Genomic DNA, 22,665 nt, shown 5'->3' with positions numbered 1-22,665 from the left:
TAAAGCTTGATGTTCAAGGAGCAATGGAAGCCCCCTCCACTTCAAAAAACAATCTGAGGGTTTTGAAGGGGCGGGGGGGTGGGAGGTCGGGGTACCAGGTGGTGGGTATTATAGAGGGCACGGGTTGCATGGAGCACTGGGTGTGGTGCAAACATAATGAATACTGTTATGCTGAAAATAAAAAATAAATTTTTAAAAAAACCTTAAAAAAGAAAAAAAAAAACCACTTCTCGGGCACCTGGGTAGCTCAGTCGGTTAAGCGTTCAACTATTGATTTTGGCTCAAATCATGATCTCAGGGTCATGAGATTGAGCCCTGCATCAGGTTTCAGCCTTAGTGAGGAGTCTGCTTGAGTTTTTCCCTCTCCCTCTTCCTCCACCTCTTCCCCCACTTGCCACATGCTCTTTCTCACTAAAATCGATCAATATTTTTTTTAAAGATTTTGTTTATTTGTTTGACAGAGAGAGACACAATGAGAGAGAGAACACAAGGAGGTGCAGAGGGAGAGGAAGAAGCAGGCTTCCTGCTGGGCAGGGAGCCTAAAGAGGGATTCGATCCCAGGAGCCTGGGATCATAACCCAATCCAAAGGCAGACACTTAACAACTGAGCCACCCAGGTGCCCCAAATTGATCAATCTTTACAAAAACAAAAACAAAACACTTCTGGTAATGATCCACTGTGTGTCCCTGGCACCAAAATTCTAACTGGTTGCTCTTCTTCCCTTTTCCTGAGACACTGCACTTGAAGCCTTATATCTCTTGTTAACTTTGCTAGTGACAGCACTTTTGGGAACATAAGAATGTCTGGAATCCCTTGGATGAAGTAGCTGGTCCCTCCAGCCTTAGAGCAACCACACTGTGAGCCCACTACTCATCCTGCCAGAGACTTCCCTTTCCTTAACCTTCTTCACTCTGATGTTCAGATCTACAATTACACACAGTTGCTTAAGACACTTGCAGAACATCTCAAGACCAGCATCCCTCTCACATCCTCCTGGAGCATATTCACTCATCCCGTTAAAAATGAACATTGAGCCCTTTTACGAAGATGGTGCCGAAAGCTAAGAAGGAAGCCGAAGCCAAAGCAAAGGCTTTGAAAGCCAAGAAAGTGGTGCTGAAAGGTGTCCACAGTCACAAAAGAAGATCCGCACATCACCTACGTTCTGACGACCCAAGACTCTGTGTCTCCGAAGGCAACCCAAATACCCTCGAAAAAGCGCCCCCAGGAGAAACAAGCTTGACCACTATGCCATCATCAAGTTCCCCCTGACTACTGAGTCAGCCATGAAGAAAATAGAAGACAATAACACACTTGTGTTCATTGTGGATGTCAAGGCCAACAAGCACCAGATCAAACAAGCTGTGAAGAAGCTCTATGACATTGATGTAGCCAAGGTCAACACCTTAATCAGGCCTGATGGAGAGAAGAAGGCATACATTCAGCTAGCCCCTGACTATGATGCTTTGGATGTTGCCAACAAAATTGGGATCATCTAAACTGAGTCCAGCTGGCTAAATCTAAATACAGTTTTTTCATGATAAAAAAAAATGAACATTGATGAGATTTACAGTGATTAGTGGTTTTAGCTTTAGTTCAGTTCATATTTTGGATCAAGTATTTGGAGAGTTAGTTCAGATCATAATTCAGCAAGAGGTGCTACAACCAGCCCACAAAGAAGAGAACCCACACCCTCCTTCTGTCTTCATAGTCAAAGCGCTGAGTAGATGGAAGGGATTGGAATTTGGTGGGAAAAGCCCTGTGACTTCCCCCTTCCATGGTGCAGAGTTGTTAGGAATAGTTCACACCCCCAACCAGGGGTCATTGCCTTGCATCCAGGTGGTTACTAACTGCTCAGCTCAATGGAATATGAGCGGAAGAGTTTACTACCACTTAATGGAGGGGACAGTGGAGATGCAGGTAGATGTCTGGTGCTTGTAGAACAGACTACAAGGGATCCTAGAGGAGCGCAAGGGGCTGGAGGAACACTTGTATCTTTACTAGAGGAGTGCGCATGTTTAACAAAATTCAGTCTGCATGCATTCATTTTATTATATGTAAGTCATACCTGGGCATAAAATAAATCAAATTAAATAAATAAATAAAATAACCTGGGCAAAAAATGCTTTACAAACTGTAAAGTGCTTCAAAAGACAAGGCAGTGATTTGTGATTAGTCTAGCTGTGAGTGTAAAATTGTGTGGAACTTCTCAGATATAAGGGTTTATCCTAGAGCCTAGACCAGGACTATGGAAGAATTGGCAGGGAAGGGCTTTATCTCAGTGGGGAGCCCAAGACCTGGTCCAGAGGACAAGCGTCTGGAATTAAGCATGCACAACTAGGGAAAGTAACATAGACATTGAGCACAAGTGGTGCTTAGCTCTCTTCCCTATCATGGATGAGGAGTCAGGAGCCATAAGTGCAAATTGAAGTGCATTTCTAGGGTTTGAATTACTTTAATTATAGGAGGATAACAGAGCATCTGCCTGGGCAGGTTCCCACTACTTCTCTGTTTAAATATCCTCCTTGTCCTATCATTCTTCTGTCTTTCCACCTATACCTGGCAGTCTGAGAGCAGCTCCCAGAATGGAAACTTAACCCCACTCCTACTCATATGCTCATGCTGTGGCTCTGCTCACTTCTCTGTCTAAAGCCAGAGTCCTTGCAACATGCAGAGACCTCCTGGGATGCAGCCCTTCTCCAGTCTCCATCCCAATTCTCAGCACCCTGGTTTCCATTCCATTTCCATTCCATCCTGAGTGATTCTGCAGTTCACCAAAATTACCACTGCTTCCTCACATCAATGCTGAGCATGGGGGATTCCAGGGGTTTCTAGGAACAGAAAGCTATGGTGGTGGTCTTGTCTGCCTGGAGTAGACAGCCATGTAGAAGTTGCAAATGACCCTTGATATGGTCTATAGGGCCACTTCTGGAGCCCTTCTATGCTATGGTCTATAGGGCCACTTCTGGTCTATAGGGTGACAGCAGCAATGAAGTGTGTAGGGAGGGGTGAAATGAGAGAGGGAATCCTTGGACATGGAAGCAGTGAGATCAGCATGGTTTGAGGGATACAGGCCAGGTATATGCCTTCCACGTCACCATTTCTGATGGTTCTCCCCTCCCTAAAGTATGTGCGGGAGCCAGTTTCAAACTGGAGTAATTTACTAATGGTTGGTTTTTGCTCATTACCAAGAAGAACTATGTTGGCCACTCTCACAAACACATGTGACAGGCGTTAACTATCCTTCAGTGCAGGCACAGAAAGGTGATATCTGTTGCCCAATGTTCCAGGGCTGAAATTTGAAGCCATATTCCTTGGCTCTAGAGGTCATGACCTTGACCATTGAGTCATATTGCCTCTGAGGCTAAGTCTTGAAAGTACCTGTGGATGAACTACTTCCTCCCAGGTCATGTAATTCAGTTCTAGCCAATGGTATGGGCATAAGTGATGGATGCCTCTGCCAGGGCTTGTCCCAGAGCATGCTGTGTAGACCTCTGGGCTCCCTCTGTCTCTCCACCTGTCAGCCGGCTAGCCACAGAACACTTCACTGAGAGCCCAAGAGTTCCATGGCATGGGGGAACCATGAGATAAAAGGATCCTGGTTTCTTTTTCAGTCTCAGAGGATAGCTTCCCAGGATAGTTGCCCAGTCAGGAATATCTGTAGAGGTTTAAATAACTGAGAAATGAACTATCATTGAATTAAATCCTTTTGCTTATATTTAAAAATTTTTTGACTGGGGCGCCTGGGTGGCTCAGTGGGTTAAGCCGCTGCCTTCAGCTCAGGTCATGATCTCGGGGTCCTGGGATCGAGTCCCGCGTCGGGCTCTCTGCTCAATGGGGAGCCTGCTTCCCTCTCTCTCTCTCTCTGCCTGCCTCTCCATCTACTTGTGATTTCTGTCAAATAAATAAATAAAATCTTTAAAAAAATTTTTTTGACTAAGATTTATTTGTTATAGCAGCACAACATAGCCTATTATTAATGACAAGGGGAAAAATATAATTTTACACTGGAGAAACCTGGAATATGCCACTTCAACAAGCAAGCAAGGTTAAATAACAGCAGCGATATAACACATCAACAGTGGTAAGACCCACTGAGACCCACCGAGAAAAACATGTTATTTTTTTATTATTATTATTAACATATAATGTATTATTTGCCCCAGGTGTACAGCTCTGTGATTCATCAGTCTTACACAATCCACAGCACTCACCATAACATATACCCTCCCCAATGTCCATCACCCAGCCACCCTGTCCTCCCACCCCTCTCCCTTCCAGCAACCCTCAGTTTGAAGACACACTACTTCTGTAGGATTCTTGTTGAAAATGCATAATGTCAATCTTGTAATGACAAAACTTCAGGTAAACTCAAATTGAAGGACATTCTGGGAAATAACTGACCAGTAAAGGAAAAACTCCAGAACTTTCACAGATTGTGGAAGCTTGAATAAATATAGCAATTAAATGCAAAAAGTTGGATCCTAGACCAGAAAAATGACATTAGTGAAAGTTGGTGAAGATCTATTAATTAATAATACTGTGTTAATGCTAATTTCTTGGTTTCAATAACTGTAGCATATTATGTAACATGCAAACTTGAAAGAAAGGTGGATGAGGGGTGTAAGGGCCTATTTAGCCAGAGCGATTCCATCCAGTTAAATAGTGATTTTGTTTAAATCAACCTGTTGTTGTTTATGCAGTAAAACTTAAACTGACCCCCTCCCCCCCAGGGAACTTACTTAAAAACAAGTCCAGGAAACCAGTCCCAGGTAACAAAGCCCAAATACAAGGCAGGTCAGGCCAGGTGGAGACATCCAATCCATGGGGCATGCATACTGTCTCCCTAGCTACCAAGAAATGTGGGTCCTGCCTTTTGGGAGCCAATTCTGACCAAAGTGATAGGATAATTTAAATATCTACTAGGGTAAATTGAAATTCAATTGGCCACCCGTGTGTGACCTAGCATGACTGTGCAGTTTTTTCTGTGTGTTGCAATCTCATTGGCCATCTGTGTGTGGCCAGGCTCAACCACATGGCCTTTGCTCTATAAACGTTAGCCTGTGAGGCTGGGAGGGGTCGCCTCTTTGTAAGAGATGGCCTCAACTGGTCAGTTTGGTTCTCAGTGCTTGGCACAAATAAAGCTTTGCTTGACCTTTGCTTTGTATCTATCTTGCTCCTTTGATTACGGACCTAACAAGGGGGTTTCTAGAATTCTCTGTGCTATTTTTGCAACTTTTTAGTAAGTCTAAAATTACCTTGAAATAAAAATCTAAAATAAATACATAAATAAGAATAAAATGAGACAAAATCAGAGGCAGAGATAAACCATAAGAGATTCTTAACTATAGGAAACTGAGGTTGCTGAAGGGAAAGTGGTGGGGGAATGGGGTAACTGGGTGATGGACGTTAAGGAGGGAATGTGATGTAATGAGCACTGGGTGTTATATGCAACCGATTAATCACTAAACTCTATCTCTGAAACTAATAATACATTGCATGTTAATTAATTGATTAAAAAAAAGAATGAATGTGATGATGAACTACCACCAGTTTGCCTTTCTGGTGGCTTTGCTCTTGATGTATTGTTAGTAGGTCTAGACAACAAAGACATACACTGGTTTACACCTTTAAAATTTTTTATTACAGAAAATGCCATTCTCCCACGTCCAGCTCAAGACCCAGCTTATTTGCCAAACCTGGACTTCTTTGCATATTGTATTGAACAGCTTTCTTGCTCCCTGGGTATCGGACATGGAGTCAAAAACTCTGCCTTTGATTATAGGTTCTCTGAGAAGAGGGACTGGGGCTCCATAGCTATGTTCCATTCTGTACAAGGCTATAAGATACCTGGTCAGCCTGAGCACCAACAGCATTATGTCTCTGCCTGGGAGGTTAGGCAGGGGAGTTGGCCAGGTTTCTGCAACCCCTCTGCACCCCTCTTTGGGTCCTGTGGACTATGTCACTATGGGCCTGTGACCAGAGCCTGGACAATCACTGAAGGGACAGATATCTGTGCTAGGGACAACACAAGACATTACAGGCATGTCTGGGCACTTGCTCAGTGTGTGGGTGGGGATGGTGGCAGATAAGTCCCCAGAAGTCAGGGCTGCAGGCAGAAAGTGCCAACAAAGTGAAAGCTGTGTTTCTCAATCTCAAGCTGGACGGGGACTAGGGATGTCCTAGGAGCCCACAGATTTTAATGCAAGGAACTAGGAATTGATGCAAAGGAACTAGGAATTGATGCAAAGGAACCTATGAGGACAGCCAGTGAACAGTGCTTTAATAATGCAGAAAAATGCAGCTGTTACAGGGCTTTGCCTGGAGGGCTGTGGCTGCTATTTACTGAGGAGTTAAATAGGGGAAAGGTGAAGCAGCTGAGGGCAGGATGAGCCTCAGATCAGCAGTGGATAAACCTCAGATCAGCAGCCCCAGCAGGAGGAGGCTGGCAAGGGCTGCAGGGGTGAAGGAGACTTTGGAGCCAGTGTCTGGAGTGGTGGGCTCATTGGAGGTGGGTGCTGAGGAGGCATTGGAGCTGCTGGCAAGAGGGGTGGTCAGGGTTGGGTTGGGAATTGCAGTTGAGGAGGAGTTAGCACTGTCTACACACTCGAACTTTCGGAAGATGACTCCTCCAACTGTCCGGTTCTCAGCAGACAGGAACTGACAGGTGGAGTTGCTGATGTTGGAACAGCCCCTCAGCAAGAACTTCTTAGTCTCTGTGAATGCAATGAAGATGATAAGGACTTCACTGCCCTCTCACCCTTCCTCTGCAGGTCTCTCAGCAATCTGTTTTAGGTCTGGTCCTAAAACAGGAGCTTGGAGGAAGGAGCCCAGGATCAAAAACACCAAATGGTAAAGGCAGAGGAACCATGAAGGTCAGAGCCCAGACACTCTCCTGCACCTAAACCCGAAAGAAACTGAGGCTCCAGAACATGGATGGAAGCCTGACCTCACAGATGAAGGCCAGAAATAAGCCTGGCTCTCATGTCTCCAATGTTTTCCTGAAGAGCTGGCAGGTGATAAAATCCAGGGATGGGCTCAGACACCCTAGGGCCCTGTGCTCTCAATCCAGGAAAGAATCCTCCCAGACTCCCCTCCTCCAGGCTCTGCTCTCCATCCCCACTCTTCTCTGGACCTGAGTTTTCTCTGAGAAGGAAAAAATATCTGGAGGTGATCTTAATTCTAAATCTGAATAATATTGTGTTTAACTCTTTTTTAAGGTGCAAATCCTAGGAAAAGGACAAGAGAATGTGCAAACAAAAATGTGACTGCACTACCTTTATTGAGCTCCTACTATATGTCAGTATTGCTCTGTTGGCTACAACTTCAACAGGCCTGGAGGACATGCAGTTCACAGGGAAGGAATGAACTGGAGGACGGGACTAGCTACTTATCAGAAGGGCTATAAACTTGCTCTGAAAAGGAAAGAGAAATCTCCAAATCCATTTGAAGAAAACAATTAAGTCCTTTTTTGTAGAAAATAGCAGTGCTGGAGATTGAATTACAGCAAGCTAGAAAAGTGTGCTATTTGGCACATATCTATAGTATTGGGGGGAAAAGTGACCTTGGGGGGAAAAAAAAACAACAAAGAAAAAAGCCCTATATGTATGATGGCTTTGATCTGTCTGGCTTTCAGATTAAGTCAAATTTTACGGATTTTTTAAAAATTCCACCCTTGGCATCAAAAGACACCTGGGAACAAAGTGAGCAGAAAGAGAGTCTTTCTGATGTTATTGTTCTCCTCACATATAGCTTAAGAATTAAACATCAGAGGGGGGACAAGATGGCAGGTAAGTAGGAGGAGGCACTTTTCAACCTGTACCCTAAAGTGAGCTCATTACCTACCAAAGAAATCCAATCACCCATGAAATCAGCCTGAGATCAGAATTATACACGTCTGGATCTCTACAGAGGCAGAAGACACCAGTGGCAGTGTTTCTGTGTTTTTGTGTTTGTCCTGATAGTATATAAATCTTACACGTGGGGTTCTTTTTGATGAGGTTCTTCCTTTATTTGAAAAAAATATGCAATATGAATATTTGAAAAAAATTTATGAAGTATACAAACAAAAAGACTGATAAAAGTATATGACAAGAGAAAATTTTTTTCTCTTGTCATATACTTTTATCAGTCTTTTTGTTTGTTTTTGTTTGTATACTTCATAAATCTTACCTTGGGGCCCATTTGGGCTGAAACTTCTCTTTTATCTTCCCGTTCTACCGTATCTCTCTCTCTCCCTCTCTCTATTTTTCTTTTTCTTTTCTTTTTTCTCTCATTTGGGTGGGGAATCCTGATTGCTCAGAAGCATTCCAGGGTGCACCCTGACTGCACCACGGTCAATACAACCAGCTACATTCCTTCAGTCATCTCTCACCAAAATGACTAGGAGGAGGAATGCAAAACAGAAGAAAAATACAGAGGATGGGCCTTCTGCAACAAACAAAGCTAATGGCTATCAACATAGACAATATGTGGGAAAAAGAATTCAGGCTAACAACTATCCAGGCAATAGCTAGGTTGGAGAAAGCCATGGATGACCAAACGGAATTGATTAGGGCCGAAATGAAAGTGACCACACAGGATATTCATAATGTTAGGGCTGAGCTGAAAGCTACCAGGGATGAACTTCACAATGCTCTCAATGAGTTCCAATCTAATCTAAATTCTCTCAAGGCTAGGGTAACTGAGACAGAAGATAGAATTAGTGATCTGGAGGACAAACAGATAGAGAGAAAGGATCAGGAGGAAGCCTGGAACAAAGAGCTTAGAAACCACAAAAACACAATCAGGGAAATAAATGATGCCATGAAACGTTCCAATGTCAGAATTACTGGAATCCCTGAAGGGGAGGAGAAAGAAAGAAGTCTAGAAGATATAGTAGAACAAGTTCTTCATGAACATTTTCCCTATCTCACAAATGGAACCAGCGTTCATGGACTAGAGGCTGAACGGTCTCCACCCAAGATTATACATTCCAAAAAAAGTCACAACACCTAATAGTCAAATTGAGGAATCATAATTGTAGGTATAATCTCTTGAAAGCTGCTAGGACAAAGAGCTCCTTATGTACAGAGGAAAGCCCATCAAAATAATGTCAGACCTGTCCACAGAGACGTGGTAAGCCAGAAAAGGCTGGCAAGACATATTCAGGGCACTAAATGAGAAGAACATACAGCCAAGAATACTTTATCCAGCAAGACGGACATTGAAAATGGATGGAGAGATAAAGAGTTTCCAACACCGGCAAGGCTTAAAACACTATGCAACCACCAAGCCGACACTGCAGGAAATATTAAGGGGCATTCTATAAAAGAGGAAAAAACACAAGAATAGCATTGAACAGAAATATAGAGACAATCTACAGAAAGAAAGACTTCAAAGGTAACATGATGTCAATAAAAACATATCAATAATCACTCTAAATGTGAATGGCCTAAAAGTGCCCATAAAAAGGCACAGGGTTGCAGATTGGATAAAACAACAGAACCATCCATAAGCTCTCTACAAGAGACCCATTTTGAACCTAAAGATACACCCAGACTGAAAGTGAAGGGATAGAGAAGCATCTTTCATGCCAACGGGCCTCAAAAGAAAGCCGGGGTAGTGATTCTCATGTCAGATAAATTAGATTTTAGACGAAAGACTGTAGCCAGAGATACAGAAGGACACTACATCATTCTTAAAGGGACTATCCACCAAGATGATCTAACAATTGTAAATATCTAAGCCCCCAATATGGGAGCAGCCAATTACAGAAGAAAACTGTTAATCAAGATAAAGAGTCATATTGATATGAATACATTAATAGTAGGAGATCTTAACACGCCTCTCTCAGAAATAGATCATCGAAGCAGAAAATCAATAAAGAAACAAGAGCATTGAATGACACATTGGACCAGATGGACCTCATAGATATATACAGAACATTGCACCCTAAAACAACAGAATACTCATTCTTCTCAAGTGCACATGGAACCTTCTCCAGAATAGATCATGTACTGGGTCACAAATCAGGACTCAACTGACACCAAAAGACTGAGATTATTCCCTGCATATTCTCAGATCACAATGCTTTGAAACTCAATCACAAGGAAAGGTTCCAAAGGAACACAAACACCAGGAAGCTAAAGACCACCTTGCTTAAGAATGCTTGGATGAACCAGGAGATCAAAGAACTGAAACAATTCATGGAAACTAATGAGAATGAAGACACTTCGGTCCAAAACCTATGGGATACAGCAAAGGCAGTCCTAAGGGGGAAACACATAGCCATCCAAGCCTCCCTCAAAAAAATTGAAAAATACAGAATACACCAGCTGTCTCTATACCTTAAAGAACTGGATAATCAACAACAAATCAAACCAACTCCACACATAAGAAGGGAAATCATCAAGATTAGAGCAGAGATCAATGAGGTAGAAACCAGAGACACAGTAGAACGTATCAATGAAACTAGAAGCTGGTTTTTTGAAAGAATCAATAAGATTGATTGGCCACACTAATCCAAAAGAAAAGAAATAAAGCCCAAATTCATAAAATTATGAATGAAAAGGGAGAGATCACAACGAACACCAAGGAAGTAGAAACAATCATCAGAAGTTATTATCAACAGTTATATTCCAATAAGCTAAGCAACCTAGATGAAATGGATGCATTCCCGGAAAAGTATAAACTCCCAAAATGGAACCTGGAAGAAATTGACAACTTGAATAGAAATATATCTAGTAACGAGATTGAAGCAGTGATCAAAAACCTTTCAAAAAACAAGAGCCCAGGACCTGACGGATTCCCTGGGGAATTCTACCAAACTTTCAAAGAAGAAATAACACCTATTCTCCTGAAGTGTTACAAAAAATTGAAGCAGAAGGAAAACTTCATGACTCTTTCTATGAAGCAAGCATTACCCAGATCCCCAAACCAGGCAAACACCCTACCAAAAGGAGAATTTCAGACCAATATCACTGATAAATATGGACGCTAAGATTCTCAACAAGATCCTAGCAAGCAGGATCCAACAGCACATTAAAAAGATTATCCACCATGATCAGGTGGGATTCATCCCTGGGCTACAAGGATGGTTCAACATTCGCAAATCAATCAATGTGATAGAACAAATTAATATGAGAAGAGAGAAGAGCCACATGGTCCTCTCAATAGATGCAGAAAAAGCATTTGACAAAATCCAGCATTCGTTCTTGATCAAAACGCTTCAAAGTATAGGGATAGAGGGAACATTCCTGAACTTCATCGAATCTATCTATGAAAGACCCACAGCAAATATCATCCTCAATGGGAAAAGCTTGCAGCCTTCCCGTTGAGATCAGGAACATGACAAGGATGCCCACTCTCACCACTCTTGTTAAATATAGTATTAGAAGTCCTAGCAACAGCAATCAGACAACAAAGAGAAATAAAAGGTATCCAAATTGGCAATGAAGAAGCCAAACTCTCTCTCTTTGCAGATGACATGATTCCTTATATGGAAACCCAAAAGACTCCACCCCCAAACTACTAGAACTCATAGAGCAATTCAGCAATGTGGCAGGATACAAAGTCAATGTACAGAAATCACTGGCTTCCTTATACACTAACAATGAAAATACAGAAAGGGAAATTAGAGAATCGATTCCATTTACTATAGCACCAAGAATCATAAGATACTTGGGAATAAACCTAACCAAAGAGGTAAAGGATCTGTACTTGAGGAACTACAGAACACTCATGAAAGAAACTGAAGAAGACACAAAAAGATAGAAGACCATTCCATGCTCTTGGATCAGAAGATTAAACATTGTTAAAATGTCTATACTGCCTAGAGCAATCTATACTTTTAATGCCATTCCAATCAAAATTCCACCGGTATTCTTCAAGGAGCTGGAGCAAAAAATCCAAAAATTTGTATGGAATCAGAAGAGACCCCGAATTGCTAAGGAAATGTTGAAAAAAAAAAAAAAAATGGGAGGCATCACGTTACCTGATTTCAAGCTTTATTACAAAACTGTGATCACCAAGACAGCATGGTACTGGCATAAAAACAGACACATAAACCAGTGGAACAGAGTAGAGAGCCCAGATATGGACCCTCAACTCTATGGTCAATTAATCTTTGACAAAACAGGAAAAAATATATAGTGGAAAACAGAAAGTCTCTTCAATATATGGTGCTGGGAAAACTGGACAGCTATATGTAGAAGAATGAAACTCGACCATTCTCTTACACCATACACAAAGATCAACTCAAAATGGATAAAAGACCTCAATGTGAGACAGGAATCCATCAGAATCCTAGAAGAGAACATAGGCAGTAATCTCTTCGATATCAGCCACAGCAACTTCTTTCAAGATATGTCTCCAAAGGCAAAGGAAACTAAAGCGAAGATGAACTTTTGGAACTTCATCAAAATCAGAAGCTTCTGCACAGCAAAGGAAACAGTCAAAAAAACAAAGAGGCAACGCACAGAATTGGAGAAGATATTTGCAAATGACAGTACAGACAAAAGGTTGATATCCAGGATCTATAACGAACCCCTCAAACACAACACACACGAAACAGGGAAATGTATCCAAAAATGGGAGGAAGATATGAACAGACACTTCTCCAATCAAGACACACAAATGGCTATCAGACACATGAAAAAATGTTCATCATCACTAGCCCTCAGGGAGATTCAAATTAAAACCACATTGAGATATCACCTTGCACCAGTTAGAATGGCCAAAATTAACAAATCAGGAAACAACATATGTTGGAAGGGATGTGGAGAAAGGGGAACCCTCTTCCACTGTTGGTGGGAATGCAAGTTGGTGCAGCCTCTTTGGAAAATAGTGTGGAGATTCATCAAGAAATTGAAAATAGAACTTCCCTATGACCCTGCCCTTGCACTCCTGGGTATTTACCCCAAAGATACAGATGTAGTGAAAAGAAGGGCCATCTGTACCCCAATGTTTATAGCAGCAATGGCCACGGTCGCCAAACTTTGGAAAGAATCAAGATGCCCTTCAACGGACGAATGGATAAGGAAGATGTGGTCCATATACACTATGGAGTATTATGCCTCCATCAGAAAGGATGAATACCCACCTTTTGTAGCATCATGGACGGGACTGGAAGAGATTATGCTGAGTGAAATAAGTCAAGCAAAGAATGTCAATTATCATATGGTTTCACTTATTTGTGGAGCATAACAAATAGCATGGAGGACATGGGGAGATAGAGAGGAGAAGGGAGTTGGGGGAAATTGGAAGGGGAGGTGATCCATGAGAGACTATGGACTCTGAAAAACAATCTGAGGCTTTTGAAGGGGTGTGGGGTGGGAGATCGGGGTGCCAGGTGGTGGGTATGTATGGGATTGCATGGAGCACTGGGTGTGGTGCAAAAATAATGAATATTGTTATGCTGAAAATAAATAAATAATTTTTTTAAAAGACTAAAAAAAAGAATTAAACATCAGGGCTGTGTAGACATCCTACAGACTTAAAAAATTTTTAAATCTTTAAATACATATTACTAAGTGCAATAAGTCAATGTGAAAAGGTACATACTGTATGATTACAAATATATAATATTCTGATAACAGCAAAATTATGGGGAGATTACAAAGATCAGAGGTTGCCAGGGGATAGACATTAATAGAGCACAGAGGATTTTTAGGACAGTGAAGTTACTCGGTGTGATACTATAATGCTGGATTATACTCACAAGTGTCGAAACCCATATAATATGCAACATAAACAGTAACCCTATGGGCCATGGGTAAAAACAGTAAACTAGGGACCCTATAATGATGCATCAGCATAGGTTCATGGACTCATGGAGGTACCATTTTGGTGGAGAATGTTGACAGTGGGGGAGGTATGTATGTGTTGGGACAGGGGTATCTGGGAAACCTCTCTACCTTCCTCTCGGTTTTGCTGTGAATTTAAAACTGTTCTAAAAATATAAACCTTAAAAAAAAGTAAAAAGAGGTTCAGGATACTTGAGATGTTTGGTCTCACTGAGAAACCTGCAATTACAGTTCAGCATGGATTTCCAGTACTACAATTGCCATTAATAAACGTTGAAATCAAATTGTACCTGAGTGTTAGTGCCCTTAAGCTGTTACTATTCTGAGCCATATTGTGACAGAGACTGGCTAGCTGTGCATTTTAGCTTCATGTCTCTTCCTTTCCTGCTGGATGACCACTCAACACCATTAGACTGCATTTCTACCCTCCAGTGACATTTTGGTCCCAGCCAACGGAATGTGAGAGAGAGTGATGTACGTGCCTTCCTGCTTTGTCTATGAAAACCTTCCTGCCTTCCTCCACTTCCTGTCTTCCCCCACCTGCTGGTGAGAGGCACAGAATACAGTAGGGAGTTGCCCAGTCATGGGTGGGTGGGAGCCAGAGGCTCCAGATAGAAAGAACACAGGCCCAGGGACCCTGCAAGAAACTGCCATATGAGCAAGAAATAAACATCTGTTACATAGAGCCAGATGATTTAGAGGTTGCTGTTTAACAGTAATTAACTTACCCCAACTAATAACTATATTATTCTTTAAGTATTCAAGCAGATGTTGTGTCATAACATCTGTATTTTATACTGGTTAATTTTTATTCCATAATGGTTATTATCAAATTATTTCTGTAGAAAAGAACAACTGGTTGGCTATTAAAGCCCATTCTGACTCTTTTTCAGTGAGGTGACCCAAGTTGTCATAAGCCAGCACCTCTCAGTGACCGGTAGAGAAAATAAATGTAGGGTTAAAAGGAAATAAAAGTCCAACCCACATGCACACAGAGAACAATGCAACCTAGTAAAGAAGTAAATGCCAGGAATGACATGATGCACTTAAATGAGCCTGACTTGATTATAAGCCACAGGAGAACAGGGTTCAAGAGTCAGACAGCTCAGGAAGAATGGTTCTGGACTAAGGAGGTAGAGAGAGCAACCAGCCTGAGGCTCCATCGACAGCCTCGCTATCTCAAAGGCATTCTGACTTTATCCTTTTCCCCTACTAAACTCTACCAGCCTTCTTTTGTTAACCCCAAACTTATTACCCAAGTGTAATATGTTTCCAACTCAAGTTCCGTAACAGGGAATTGAAACCCCAGGACGTACCATTCTTAAATTCTGCAACTAGATTGACACACCGTTCTTCTTTATAACATTTCCTGAATTGCTCATTACAAGAACTTTCATTAGATCCATAACATGCAGGACACTCTACGTTGCTGGACATGTCTTCCACGGGAGGAGCTGTAGGATAAGAACCATTAATTTAGAAGAGTCGAACATAGAACATGGTACTGCCTTGTACCAAAGGGGACAAGCAAGCAAATATTCTGGCCAGAGAGATCTTGATAATGGGACAATTGCACAAAGACAACAGTCATCCTAATCTCATGTCCCATCAAAACAGTTACAGCACACAATCTCTCAGACCTCCCCATACAAACCATTCATTTAAGAACTGTGGTCAAGGGATGTGTTGGGCTGAGAAGGGAAAGGTAATATTTTGATCTAAAACCAACCAATGTCAACATTAGTCAACTATTCTGCACATTAGCCAATAGGTGTGTAGTTATTACTAAATCTTTCTCTGAATAAATGAACATATGCCATTATTTATTACTTAATACAAAATTATACTAAGACCCAGTTCTGCTATTAATGAACTGTACTCTATAACTATGGCATATTAACTTTGCCTTTTTGGCTCATGTTTTCATCTCCAAAAAGAGAGCTTTGGTATAGCCCAGTGGTTCTCAAATTTGTGGTCCAGGAACTCCTGGGTATCCCTAAGAACATTTCTGGGGAGTCCACAAGGTCAAGGTTATTTTCATGATAATACTAAGATGTTCTTTGCCTCTTTTACTCTTTCTTTCATGAATGTATTGAGTTTTTTAGAGGCTACATGACATGAAATATTGCAACAGACCAAATGCACAAGCAAATCTGAGAACCCAGTTGTCTTCTATTAAGCCAGAAATTAAAGAGCTTTGAGAAAATATGTAACAAATGCCACTCTTCTTACTAATTTTTTTGTTTTGAAAGATACAGTTTTTCTATATAAAAATGTTATGAATGTTAACATATAATGAGCTTATTATTTCTTGATAAACTAAATAAAGATTTTTAAAATTTTTTGGAAATTCTATGAATTTTTGAAATGTCTAATACTGCAAATATTGACAGTATGATTCACATAAATCAAATTTCTCTGGAGTCCTCAATAATTTTGAAGATTTAGAGTCTTAAAATAGGGCCTGGTGCCACAAAGTTTGAGAAATACTAATAAGCATCTAATTCCATACAACTTGGAGTGCTTTGATTTCTGTCTATGCTGAGAAAAGAGGAAAGCATGACAGCAGTAATGATTTTCCCATTTGTTTTCCAAGCAACTGTTTTAAGTCAGCTGTTGATATTACCCAGGTATAAAATGAAGTGCTTGGACTTGAGATGTCCACCAGAACGTGAGGACCAGAGGTGGCAAATGAAGGGATAGAGCTGGGAGGCTAGAAGAAGGGTAGCACATTGCCAGCACCCACCCAGAGCATCACTTGTCTCGTTGCACTCCTTTCCTTGGCAGCACTGGCTTACAAAGTGGAAGTGTATGTTATTGGACACATGGACAGTGAAGGCTTCAACCATGTCTCTGCCTTCCCTGCAGTTCTCTGCAGAGCAGGCTTTGAACTGGTATATGTTGGACGCTCCTACACAAAGAGAAACACAGACCGTCAGTCCTGGGTAGGTGGCTTCAGAAAGAGCAGAGAGCCTGAATAGCGACTACTTCAAGCAACAGCAGAAAACATACCCTCAGTTCAATGTGATTTCAGAGACACTGGAGAGAGTTTCCTGGCAAACAGAAAAATCCTTCCCCATGAAGTAGTTCCTTCCTTTAGCAGGAGATTAGCAGAGATGCAGGCTAAACTTCAGGTCAAGGACTGATGGGGAGCTTGGAAATGGTGGTTCAGGCCAACATTCCAAGGCCCCCTGATCAGTCTTAGCATCTCTATAAACAGCCAAACAGACATGATGGTCCTATAAGCAATATGATGTTAAACTTTCATACAGTCAAGCTTCTAGACCAGAGATATTGAATGGTAGCCAGTAGCTATATGTGTCTATTTAAAATTCAGCTCTTTGGTCATATAACCATATTTTAAATGGCTGATAGCCCACATGTGGCTACTGTATAGGACAGCATTGGTAAAAACATCTTCATTATTAAAAATAGTTCTACTGAGCCGTATGGGTCCAGTTTACAGGAAAACAACAGGAATAGGGGAAAAAAGAAGTGACACCACAAGGACGAAATCAACCAAAGCCAGAATATGGGACAGCTATAGGACAAACATTCCAGTTTCTCCAACAAATCAATGCTGTTGAACAAAACAAAGGTGATGGTAGCTATTATAAAACAAATTAGAAATAGTAGACCTAACAGCAAAAGGCTGTGTGAGGATTTTGTTTGTATCCAAATTCTAAGACATCAACTATAACACATCAGAAACAATTGGAACATTTCTAAGATGGCTTTCTAAAAGAGAAATTAAAGAATTACAGTTAATTTTCTTGGGTATATAGTGATACAGTAGTTACATAAAAAAGAAAAAAAAGTCCTTATCAGAGATACATAGTGAAGTATTTGGGGTACACATTCATGATATCTAAGTTTGCTTTAAAATACCACTGCAAGGGTACCTGGGTGGCTCAGTGGGTTAAGCCGCTGCCTTCGGCTCAGGTCATGATCTCAGGGTCCTGGGATCGAGCCTCGCATCGGGCTCTTGGCTCAACAGAGAGCTTCTCCCTCTCTCTCTGCCTGCTATTCTGCCTGCTTGTGATCTCTCTCTCTATCTCTCTCTCTCTATCTCTATCTCTCTCTGTGTCAAATAAATGAACAAAATCTTTAAAAAAAAAATACCACTGCAGGGATACCTGGGTGTGTCAGCTGGTTGAGCATCTGACTGTCTGACTTCAGCTCAGGCTGTGATCTCCAGATTCTGGGATCGTCCTTTGTGAGGCTCCTAGCTCAGAAGGGAGTATGATTGTCTCTATCCCTCTACCTCTGCCCACCCCCAGCTTGTGTGATCTCTCTCTCTCTCTCTCTCTCTCTCTCTTTCAAATAAATAAATAAAATCTTCTAAAAAAATAAAATGAAATAAAATACCACCATAAAAATAGGCAGAATGTTGATCGCTGTTGACAGAGGATAGTGGTTACGTGGCAATTGATTACACTCTTCTTCCCGTTCTTGTGCATATTTGAAAATGTCTACAATAAAAGTTAATAAGAAATCTAAGTGCTCTGGGAGAGAAGTAACAATCATGCCAGCAAATCACTGGGTGAAAGCCTGTTGGGTCTGGAACAGGAAGGAGCACTGAGGGGAGGAAGAAGGGTGCAGAAAAATGGAAGAATGCAAGTACCCAGAGCAAATCGGCTGCTTTGCAACTTAACTAAGAGCTGTCCCTGCTTCTCACACCCACCAGTATAGGTCTAGAATGAGGTTTCAGTCAAAGGCAGCAATTCCACAGGGCTTGTCTGCTTGGCCCTGCATTCTCATCTCACTCCTGTGTGCTGCTTCTTCTGGAAGGCATCTTCGTCACCTTGTCTCTCTCATTGCATAGCCTGGCCCTTCCTCAGCCTTCCTTTCCTCCCTGACCACCCTCTCTAGCTCCTGCACCCATGCAAATCCCAGAAACAATGTTTATGGCATCCCAGGCTCACCTAAAGAAGAGTTGGTCATGAAACTGGTACAGCTGGCATTGGCATCCGGGGGACACTCAGTGATGATGCTGTTGTTACAAGGGTTTGTCAATGAATTACACTGCACACAATGTAGGGATTCTAGGGAGACAAGATGGACAGCATCGCCAACACTCAGGGGACACTTATAGACTGTACCCTGGACAAAGCATCACATCCAGCTCAGGGCAAGAGTCAGGACAGCATCCCTTCCCTCTGGGATCCCCCAAATTTGAGGCTGTGTGATGAAGCCACCCATATTCATTTCTCCCCACCATTTCCCAATAGGAAGACCCATAACACAGAGCAGCTTCTCTGAGGGCAGTGTGCTCAGAGGGGTCTCATGTTCTCCACTGACCGCACCCTGACATAGAGGCCATGGGACAGGAACCCAGAACACCAAGGGAGAAGACTCTGATGAGGTACAAAAAGGGGTCTTCATTCCCAAATGGTGTCAGTGGGTTCCCTCACCTACAGCTGCCGCCACGAATCCTGTGATGATGGCAGCAACAAGAATGCCCTTCATGGTGCAGAACCCGGTGTCTCTCGAGGATGAGGACTGTAGTGCAGAACCTTATGCCTAAAGAGACACAAAGAAGGCAGTCAGGGGGCCTGCTAGGCTGCTGGGACACAACAGCCCCTAGGGTTGCAGTCAGACTTCCACACATCACACACACAGCCCATCCTCGTGACGGAAGGAATTGGCGCTCTCAGCTGGGAGCACAGAGCTGTGACACAGTTTCCATGCTGCCATTATACCTGCTCCAGGGTCTGGGTTGTGCCCAGTCCTGGATGCCTACAGAAGCATCTACACAGAGACACAAAACACAGCCTGGGCATTGCCCACAGCCACTTCAGACACAGCATGGGCAGGCAGATGATTGCCAGCCCCACAGGGGATGGGTTCCAAGAAGAAAGCTGGGCTCTCCTCTCCCAGAGCATAATGGAGTTCTCTAGCTAATATCTGTTCACAGTCACCTAATTCACTTAAGGCCTCTGTTGCTGTCATCACCACCCCAATTGGTAGACACCTACTGAGCACTTACTTGACTCTGAACAGTTCATGTTCATTACTTCATGAAATGCCTCCACTGTAGCAAGCAGGGACTACTGTTAGCATCACCCTCCTTCCAGAGGGGAAATCAAGTCCTGGAGAGACCACATAAACCAGTCAAAGTCAAAATCACGTTCCTAGGAAGTGTTAGAGCCAGGGTTGGCCCAGGCCCCTAATCACCACACACACTGCCTCCAACAGATGGGACTCTCAGAGCCCCACACGTGACCTGCAGGAAGAAACCAGAAGCCCCAGCACACTTCCAACTGGTATATCACCTGTCATCAGAAAGCTAAGTTACCTGTATTAATTAGGATCCTGAATGAGAGCTCCTAGAATTTCAACTTGCCTGTCTATCAGAGCAGCGTGGAGGGAAAGCTCTAGCTCTGCGCTGAGTCCTTCCTGACTGTTAGCTCATTTAGCCTATAAATGGCAGTCACAAAGTGCATGTGCTACTTAAATTTAGACTCATTGAGGAGCGCCTGGGTGGCTCAGTGGGTTAAAACCTCTGCCTTCAACTCAGGTTATGATCCCAGGGTCCTGGGATGGAGCCCCACATCGTGCTCTCTGCTCTGCGGAGAGCCTGCTTCCTCCTCTCTTTCTCTGCCTGCCTCTACCTGCTTATGATCTCTGTCAAATAAATTTTAAAAAAAAAAATTAGACTCATTGAAGAAATGAAAGAATAATAAAAAAAAATTCTGTTTCTCAGTCACCTGGCTAGCAACTACCTATTTGCCATTACTGCAGAAAGTCCCAGTGCACAGCGTGGCTTATAGCCCCACTTGGCAGGGGAGACATCTGCCCATGGAGAGAGAAGAAAAGCTGCCCCAAGTCCCCCAGCCTCATAAACCAAAACTGGGACTTCATTCTGCATCTTTTCAACTCCAAAGCTGAGTGGCACCATGACAGCTCTACGTACCAAGGGAGACTGGACCTTTACCTAGAAGCTGCAGCCAGCCTCCCACCTCTCAGCTCACTGCACCACAAACATACCACACACACACCACATATACCACGGCAACTATGACCCCTTCGTTGACTTATTAGGGGTTGGTGGAAAGGAAGAGAAACAAATTCAGTCAAGGGTGGCAGAGGGGCCTATCTAAGGGCCACATCATACAGAAATCCAAGGAGAAAAATTAAGAATGTCTGCTTTGGAACTTTTGATAGATGTTCCATGTATTGCATTCTGCATGCCCCCCTGCCTGCTCACCCCTCCCCATCTGGAACCCTGTAGCGAGGCTCAGAGGTCGAACTTCCTGCAGAAAGTCCCAGTGCACCCTCCTTCACTGCCTGTGAGTGTGGAGAAGGGAAGGGGATGGAAAGAGATGAGGGTAAAGAGGTAAAGAGGTCACAGCAGCCATGTCAGATGCATAAATCACTTCTCCTTATGGTATAAGCCTGATTATTAGCCTCATTTTCAGGAGAAAAAAGGAGGCCCACAGACATTGGGATCCAGCCCAGAAACACACAGCAAGAGAGTCAGAGCCTAGAAGTGGCAAAATCCTGGGCCCTGCTCACCACTTCTGAGGAGAAAAATCAGTGAGGTTGCAGTTGGGGCAGGAGACCTCAAACAGAAATGGAGAACAAGTAGCATCTGGAAAGGGTTGAAAGAACAAGTAGCATCTTTGCAAAGGGTTGCAAAGTCCTTCCCACTCATCTACATTGGATATTTTCTGAAAGAGTCTTTCCACATCTGCTTTCATTTTATACACAGGCAAGTTCCACGCAGCTGTGAAGAGGAGGACACAGCACAACAGAGAGCAAACCCCAGCCCACACACCTCTCCTGTCCAGACTTCCTTCTCCTGAGCACTGCAAAAGGAGCAAGAGCCATGAGAGTGTCTTCGACCCCAGCCATCCCTCAATGCCCCTCTCTTGGTTTCAGCTTCTCCCAAGCTGACCACCACCCCCCACCACACATTGGCTTCAGCCCCTCACCTTCAGAGTCTGGCCTGGAGACTGCCCTGCGGAAGGTGGATCCCAGCACAGGATTACAGCAGGTGTGTGAAGCGCCTTATATAGCAGGTGACTGAACAATCAGGAAGTACGGCTGCCTGCAGGGAGAGGCTTCTGGGCCAGACTGGCCTCTGACATAGGGCCACAGGCGGCTTAAGTCTTTGGCAGCTATGCTGTTTGTCAACCCTCTCAGACCTCCAGAAACTGGGTGCAACTTTCGTTAAGGCCTAACTTTGGCGTAACATGCAAGAGAGGAAGCTGTTTCCCTGACATTGTCTCCTGTTGGTCCACTGAATGCATTCTGATATCTGCTAACAAATCACAAGCGTCACTTTACTCCAACCTGCTAAGGCAGTCATCTTCATTGGGCCATTTACAAATGAAGAAACCAAGGCACACAAGAGAAATGTAGGAGACTTGCCCAAGGTCACACAGCTCAGGCAAAGTCAGAAGTCAGAATCAGGCCACATGGGGACCATGCAGCTCAGGAAAGGGGTCAGGCCCTCTGGGGCCACTGTCTTAACCTCTCTAAGTCCAACAAAGATGAGGGTAAACCCACAATACAGTCTTACAGGGTAAGGGGACATGAAGCCTAGTCTATACACCAAAGTCAGGGGCCCACAAACATCGCTGCTGCCACCGCCAAAACTCTAGGCACTTCAGACAGCCTAGCTGTCTGGGAAGCCACTGCTGGTGAGAGCCTAGGTCAGCCCCTCCCAGCACCTTCACACCAAGCCATGCATGCTCTTGAGCACTGAGTGTGGACTGGAGTTCTCAGCGCTTCTCATCTTTCTGCAGTCCTTGCCACCTCAGACATACACACTCCTACACACTGATGCACACACTGGCGTACATGCACACTCAAATCACACACATCATAAACCACATACATGCACACGCACACACACACACACACACACACACAAGA

At 43.2% G+C, this 22,665-nt stretch overlaps 1 protein-coding gene and 1 pseudogene across 1 annotated transcript; one reads left to right on the top strand and one right to left on the bottom strand.

The window, feature by feature from the left end:
- The first annotated feature begins 1,048 nt into the window (after positions 1-1,048).
- On the top strand, positions 1,049-1,543 carry LOC132028067 (large ribosomal subunit protein uL23-like; annotated as a pseudogene).
- Positions 1,544-6,415: 4,872 nt separating this feature from the next.
- LYPD8 (LY6/PLAUR domain containing 8) lies at positions 6,416-19,251 on the bottom strand. The gene is made up of 5 exons (XM_059416408.1): positions 19,197-19,251; positions 18,708-18,827; positions 16,529-16,693; positions 15,099-15,236; positions 6,416-6,714 (listed from the first exon to the last, which is right to left on the bottom strand). Exons 1-5 carry the CDS (start codon positions 19,249-19,251, stop codon positions 6,416-6,418), a joined length of 777 nt encoding a protein of 258 aa, XP_059272391.1.
- Between the last annotated feature and the right edge of the window lie 3,414 nt (positions 19,252-22,665).

The sequence above is a fragment of the Mustela nigripes genome, chromosome 12 (genome assembly GCF_022355385.1).
Source record: "Mustela nigripes isolate SB6536 chromosome 12, MUSNIG.SB6536, whole genome shotgun sequence".
Lineage (NCBI taxonomy): Eukaryota > Metazoa > Chordata > Mammalia > Carnivora > Mustelidae > Mustela > Mustela nigripes.
This window is presented reverse-complemented; position numbering and strand designations above follow the sequence as displayed.